The 8,046-nt window shown below is 29.1% G+C and overlaps 1 protein-coding gene across 1 annotated transcript in view; it reads left to right on the top strand.

Annotated features, from left to right (window-relative positions):
• The window catches only part of LOC111618446 (exportin-7-like), a 124,517-nt gene that overhangs the window by 44,570 nt on the left and 71,901 nt on the right, over positions 1–8,046 (top strand). Inside the window, exons 5-6 of the mRNA XM_023359991.1 lie at positions 6,164–6,238; positions 6,383–6,532. Of these exons, the coding sequence (XP_023215759.1) occupies positions 6,164–6,238; positions 6,383–6,532 (225 nt within the window). The remainder of the gene's footprint in view (positions 1–6,163; positions 6,239–6,382; positions 6,533–8,046) is intronic.

The raw sequence follows: 8,046 nt of genomic DNA, 5'->3' as shown, positions 1-8,046 counted from the left end.
TTGGTTAACTGAAAGCATTCCAGTCGGACTGTGTTGTGCTGAATTGAAAATTTTTGATACTAGATTAACTTCCAAAATATAATTTATTTATTTTTATATTTTTCAATATATTTATTTTGTTTGTACAAAATAAATAAATAATTTTTAATGATACAATAGCCACAATTATAATTTTAAAATTATGTTAGGCTTAACATCAACGAAAATCAACACGATGTGACATGCAATGGAGAAAAATTTCAACATGGGATAGGTTAATTATTTTATTTTTTCGTACATAATTGGTTATTCAAAAAATAAGTTATCTGAACATTCCCAGTCCCCAATTGATTTGGATAAACGACTCTCTACTGTATTTGTAAAATTCATAATGACCGTTATATTTTGTCAAAATACAATTTAGGCGAAAAAATATTTTTTTCTATTAGATATACTAGCCAACACCCATTAAATATTTGGCTTGATCAGAATATGACTAGACAATTCATTTGATGTTAGTATTATTAGAATTTTGAATTGCAATTGCATTCATATTGAATAAAATCTCTAAAATATGTTCATAAATGTTATTTGCATCTCTCTCTCTCTCTCAATTATTTTCAGAATTTGAGAAATACATTTATTTAAGATTTAGGTTTTTATTTTTTTCATTTATTTAAGATTCAGGTTTTTATTTTTTTATTTAAGATTCAGTTTATAATTTTTACATGTTACTTTTTGAAAATCTTACTAAATACAATATTCTTAATAGAAAACTTATTTCCATTTATTTTTGTGAATATTCTAATATTTTAAAAATATTTCACTGTAGCCAGAGCTACGTCACAAAGTATGTTCACACATTATCATACCTGCATAATGATAGCCTGTTCAATCAATTCCTTTTAGTATATAAATATGATTTTCAGCAGATTCTGTATTGTTTATCTAATAAATAAATCTGAAATTTAAAATTAAAACTTGGACAAAATTGGGGATATAATTAATCTGTGATATNATAAAAACAGATTTTTCTTTTTTGGTTCTTTTTAAAGGTCTGTTTTGGTTTTTATGTGAAAATTGAAACCACGGTTGTCCTTACTTCAAGTGCATAACTATTTAAGTAGGCAGCAATGTACAGAATGACTGATTAGAAATAAAGCAAATAATATTTCATTTTCAGTTTTAAAAACAGGGTTTTTTGCAATTTAGAAAATATTCCCAATTAGTGTCCATAGTTAAGATTCTACTCCATTTTATCATAATGTTTTTGTGGCCATTGTCATAACATTAACTTTCTACTGTAAATTTCCCTTGAACCTTATTTGCGCATTCAGACCTATTCTGCATCTCTGTTAATTTAGTCAATATGTTTTTCATAATAAATCTGTCGACTTATATGAATAATGTTATTTTTTCTATAGAAAGTATTTAATCTAAAAATTTCCAAACAAAAAGAATTTCTATTTCACATTATAAACATAATTAAGAACATATCAGTTTCTGTTGTAATTATATGATAGTTAAATGTTCACTAGGTTATAACAATAAGAATAATCCAATTATGAAAAAAAACTTTCATTCTGTATGGTTGAACTATTTGTGTTGAACTTTTCCCTTCTGAGTCTAAACCAATAACTTTTTCATTTTATTTTCTAAATTTACACTTCTGTTTTATAACCTAAGTTTTGTACTAAACTTAATTTTCTGCACAAAACAGGAACAAATGACTCTGTGTTTAAATATTAGAAAGAAAAAACTCAAAACTATTGAAGGAGTGACAACTACTGAAATTTAATAGATTAAATACAGTCTATTACATAGTCATAACTCTTTCAATAGTTTTGAGATTTTTCTTTCTAATTCTTAACTTTCAGCACAAATAATTTTAATGTTTTCACGATACTTACAAAATCAAAACTATAACAGAATTAAATGGTGTCTGTTGTCATGTGTGAAAATCTAGACAGTTGGTAAAAGTTATTACAGTATACAGTGGATGATCGGTTAACAAACAGTTTGGACTACGGACAAATCAGACAACAAACATTTTTGCAACAGATTTTTATGTTTGGACAACAAACACCTCACAGAACAAACACGAGAAGAAGCGACGTAAAATAATAAATATCGATTAGTCTTCCCTTGTCTCCAGATAACAATTTGAAACCTTTTGGAATGCAGGAGACATTGACACTCAACCCATTATAGTATCCCTCTGAACTTTGAAACTCTCCCTTGTAATTCCAGCTTTTTGTTTAACTTTCTGACAGAATTTTTTTATAGTCTTCACAACACTGTTGGGCAGGCACTATTTTAAAAATTCACCAGAAATCAAATTATCATTACGTTCATATGAAAAAAATCATGTACATTTATTAACAACTTTAGTTTTAAATACGATATTTTTCAATACATTTTATTAGAAAAATTTATAAGAAAAAAAATATATATATATATATATATATCAGAACTTACATTTAAACTTGGATAATTTGTAACTTTTTGTCAAAATTAACATTGTTTAGTTACCTAGCTTTTTGCTGGCAATGAGCCAGAAAGACGTACAGTATTGTTCTGTACAACTCTATATAACACTTATGCATGTACTGTACATTTATTCATTGTGAAATTATCACATATTATATCAAACATTTGTTTGAAATCAAAACTTTATTATGCTATCAACTAATATAATGAACTAATATACTTTATTCATTTCATATCGAACATATGATTTACCAGTAGTAATACATGTAACATTTGCTGATATTTTAGATTAAAATAAAAGACAAGTAAAATGGCAAAACTGTATTTGGGACATGACTATGTCTCGGAGACGGAATCACTTTAATTCTCAAGGCAGGTCTTGTTCTCATTCTCCTATCTTCTTTGATATCGCTGCTTTTGGGCACGATCATTAAAACTTCACTTGCCTTGACCATGAGGTTGTCCACTAGCCATTTTCAGTGAATGTTCTGTCATTAAAAATTTACTAAAAAACTGATAATTTACTTAATTTGTATCAGTAGAGTGATACAGTAGAACCTCGATTATCCGGACTAATTGGGGATGAAGGTAGTCCGGATAAGGAAAAATCCGGATAATCGAAACAAATACTTTAATTTGTCTTTTAATGATAATACAACACGTTTTCTTTTCGATGACATATCGGTAATATTAAAAGTAAATACTGTATTTAAATCGTGATCAAATTTTCAAGAAACAAACGTTCGTATTGAATTTGGACTACTACTGACCAACGCTAACAGACTACCTATTGTTTAAAAGGCCCTCTGGTGGCGCAAGAAGACGGATTTTATAAAATAAAAAGCAGTTGAAACTGCATTTTTATGAATAAAAATTTGACAAACTATTTATCGTTTTATGACGAGTAAAATTTTTTCGTCGCGTTCGCGGCTTTTAAGTAATGCATAAACCTTCGAGGCGCGAGGCCCTTCGGACCGCGAGGCATAGGCGGTGGCCCACGTCGTCCATGCCTTACGCCGCCCTTGGTCATAGAAATGATGTAATTTGAATATAAATTATTTATAAATACGTATGTCAAGTTATATTTTTATTACGACGCAAAATATATTTAAGAGTTTACGACCACTGTGCTGGGTGAGACGTCGTTGAAACAAAAAAAGTTATGCGTTCCATCACGTACATAGTGTCGTAGTTCGCCAAGTGCAAATCAGCAAATTCGTAAAATTTTTGTTTATTTTGAACAATCCGGATAATGGAGGTTCTGCTGTATTTACAACAGCATCGATATATAATATAAATCCAAGATTGGCATGGCTGTCGAATCGAAAGGTAGTAAAAAGATGTCTCTCCTCGTTAGAGTTTAGGAGCAAAGTGAAGTCAAAGGGCGAAGGTCAGGAGCAGGCACCCTCAGTCCTAAGGTCAGAGTTCACTTCTTAGAATGACTGCCTTATTCTTCCCTATCTGACTTTTTGGCTGGTTTGCCTGTTTGGAGGTGGCTGTTTTGCCTGTTTGTAGAAGAGGGTCACCATTTTGGATTTTATTTTGACTCGATTCTCAGTCCCCTGACTACCTACGAGTCTGGATTTTTTTATGCGCAAATGATTTGGGCACCTAATACTCTGTGCCAAANTTCCTCAGATGATCATAGAAAACAATACACACAAAAATATACTATAACTCAGCTATAATAATACAAAAAAAAAATTTGCATAACAGGCAAGACATTGCATTCATTAACAAGCAAACAAACAAAATCACATACATCATAGACAAACTACAATATATAAAATACGTACACTGAAAAATTAGTAAATACTCAGAACTTCAAAATTAAGTTTCTGTGGAGAATGGACGAGATATTCATTATGTCAATGAATACAGTAATACCTTGATTTTTGTTGACTTTGGTTATTGTCAGTTTCGGTTTTTGTCTATTTTTTGCAAAAAATTTGTCTCGGTTTTCGTTGATTGTCTCAGATTTTGTTGGTGTTCTCAAGTGACCTCACTGCTAATTTTACAAAAACAAAGGGCGACCCATGCGTTTTCCGGTGCAATGTGGCTTTATTTCTCATTGTGTGAACATTACTCCGCGATGGCCCACCATTGGCCAATGGTTCCATTCCCTGAACAATGGGAGTTCGGTCACGGGTTCGTGCTTCACCAGGGCAAGCTGGCCACGTGAAGTTTTTTGGGTTTTCTCCATGTCTGTAACACCTGAATAGGGGCCAGTTACCCTTAAACGGATTTCCTGGAAGGCATTATTTCGCTCGATACGACCATCATAAACACATACAACTACTATTGCATGACAATTACGTCACACTTTACCATGGGGCGATATAGGCTAGAAGCTCATGTCCAACTAGCTTCTACAAGACAAGACATTACCCTGCATGTCTAGCTGAACAATTCCATTGCTTTCATCTTAATGCTAATTATCTTATCTTTAATCTTAGTGCTTTCATCTTTATGCTAATTAGTCTTTTATGATATTTTCTTATTGCTTTTAGTATTTAACGCTATATTAATTCTCTATAAAATGTGTTTTCGGTATGTATTTTGGAGTGTCTAGAATGAATTAATTGGATTTACATTGATTCATATGGAAATAATTGCCTCGGTTTTTGTCGGTTTTGGATTTTGCCGATTGTTTTCAGCCAGATTATTGACGAAAATCGAGTTATCACTGTATTTTCTTGCACAGGCATCATACCACATATAGTGTACACAAGTCTTCAAACATTAGGGCTTGACAACAGTACATATATCACACTACAGAAGGCTGCTGTATTAAACATATATCACATAGAAAATTTTAAACACAGAAACATATACAAACAGTGCATGAACAAAACATTTTCTTGAGTCATGCCTTGACTGGTCTGGCATTGGTATATATGTATATTTCATGGATAATATACTGTTTAGCACTACATATGTATTAATATTTATTTATCTTTCTTTTTTTTTTTTTCTTTTTTAAAAGTTTATTATTGACAAGAATAATTATTGAGAGAGTTGTTTTGTTCTTACTTTTAAAAAAATTTATATATTTCAACTTCCAAATTACAGACAAAGTCTACAATAATTGAACTTTTGTTGAAACTTACTTGTTAGTTTTTTTCTCTTGTTTCTTTCTCTTTTTCTTTTTCTTACTTGTTGAGACTTACTTGTTAGTTTAGTTGTTTTTAGTATATTGAATATTTTTTCCAACACCCTAGTTGGGCTGCAATTTTCAAAAATTGCAGATCTATAAACTTCCACTGGCATTCATCTGTCTGTCATTTTTTAATCTTGGAATAGAGTTAGATGAAAGTCAAGACTAGATATGGAAAGTTTATGGGCAGGAATCCCCAATTAACTATATACAAACTTTCAGTTTGGACTGAAAGTCACATTATGTCAATTTAGATATTTTCTCCTGAATGGAGTTAGGTAGATGACCAGCATGACTATTGTTAACAGAAAAGGTATAATGTACAGGAGAAAGAAACTACTAAAACTGAGAGCATTGTGACATTGTCACAATAAATAATTGCTCATTACAAAATCTATTTTATTCAAAAATCTCATTTTCCTTATCAGTTGCACACATTTGTGTTTTTAATTTTAAAATATTGTAGAAATTCTTTTGTATGTATAATTAATTTATTTGTAGTTTTTTAAATATGTATTCAATTATTTCTCTTTTTAGGGGTCTGTTGAATACTGCATGATTGGTGTGCAATTGTTATCTCAACTTACGTGTGAAATTAATCAGATAAGTGAGGTAAGAAAATATAATAAAAATTTTCTGAATATAATGCAATGTATTAAATATGTTAAAATTATATTATTTTATATTTGGAGTGAAAATTAATTTTATGTATTTTATAGTGATTTTATTCATATTATATGAAATTTATTATTTCAGGCTGAAGCTAATAAGTCATTAACAAAACAAAGAAAAATTGCATCATCTTTTAGGGATACTCAATTATATGAAATTTTTCAATTAGCTTGTGATCTTCTAAGAAGAGCACTTGAAAGTTGGAAAACTATGTCATTTAATGATGAGACGCAAGTAAGTATTAATTGTTATCATTTAAAATTTATTTCTGATTATAAATAACTTTTAAATGAAAAATTAACATAAATCCATAACTATCAATTAATTTTTACTTAACTCAATTATATAATGCATATTCAGTCTTTAATTGAAGGATAATCATAATATAGTGAGAAATATAAATTGTCCTATGGCAAGGCTTAATGTTATCTTATTACAGATTTACAAGTTTTAGTATTTTATTAAAAAAAATCTTAAAATTATTCTTTAATTGTATTTCTCTTATTTTGTTTTCAAAAATATTGCTTTATTTTGTGTTAATTATAAACTGTATTCCAAGTATGTTTAGTACATAATTTGTCTACAAGGACTTTTATTATATTAGTAGGACTTATTATACTGGTGGCCTGATTCTGCAATTCAAGAAAACATATCAGAAAAAAAACAGTCTTTATTTTTCACCTGAACACACATTACACAATATCATTGTGTTTTGGACCTGTCAGTCCCTCATTAGCAGGTTTATGACCAACAATTTCTAAAACAAAATATAAAATTTCTACAAAATTTATAAAATATCCGACAATAAATAACAAAATAAAAACTTACAGATTTTTGATTTTTAAATACATCAACATTCAAAAGCATTAATAGCACAAATCCAATCATATCGCTAATTTTCCTGTGTACAATAATAATAGTTATGGGTTACAATCATAAAAGGTGGTTTAAAATTTTTTCTAAAACTTACATAATCTCTCTTCTATCAGTACTCTGACAATTTCTTATCACGAGATTATTACTTCTTTTATACCTTCACCCCTCATTCCCTGTGTTGATGATTCTGTTCCAAGATTGGTGTATTTCCCTTCCTAAATTGTTGTTCATTCTATTTTTTTGTCTTGCTATGTTCATATAATGCCTTTTAAAATTATTTCTTTCTTTTTTCTTTATTTTTATAGTGCTCAAATCTATTTCACATCTTTTTGTATTACAATGTTCTGCTACTACTGAATTTGCATAATTCCCTTTGATGGTGCAAATATGTTGTTTTATAGGTATATTTAATTTTCTTTTTGTTTCTCCAATATATGTTTTCTTTTGTTCACAACTGCAATCAAATGAATATACTACACCTTTTTCTTCTGTTACCTCATATTTTTATCATATCTATAATTAAGATCTTTTTTTTAGTTGAATTTATTTTTTCAGGTATTAAATTTATTTTACTTTCTATTACTTTTTTAATTCTCTCAAATAATTTTGGTTATTAAAAGTAAATTAAAAGAGAATTAAAAAAGTAATAGAATGGAACAAGTGCAGTGTCTCTAACATGACTCTTGTTTCAAAACAATTGCCAATGAGGGATTATTAATAAAAAATATATAAAAATTAAATGATTAGCTCTCATGTCATAAGGAAAAGTTAGGCTTATTGCAGTCTGTATTCTTTAAAACTGAAGTGAATATGTTAAAATTTCTTTATTTCTGTATTTTATTAATGAGATGGAGTGTTAGCGAGGGCTCTTC

The sequence above is a fragment of the Centruroides sculpturatus genome, unplaced genomic scaffold (genome assembly GCF_000671375.1).
Source record: "Centruroides sculpturatus isolate CEXI.00-Female unplaced genomic scaffold, Cexi_2.0 scaffold5, whole genome shotgun sequence".
Classification (NCBI taxonomy): domain Eukaryota; kingdom Metazoa; phylum Arthropoda; class Arachnida; order Scorpiones; family Buthidae; genus Centruroides; species Centruroides sculpturatus.
This window is presented reverse-complemented; position numbering and strand designations above follow the sequence as displayed.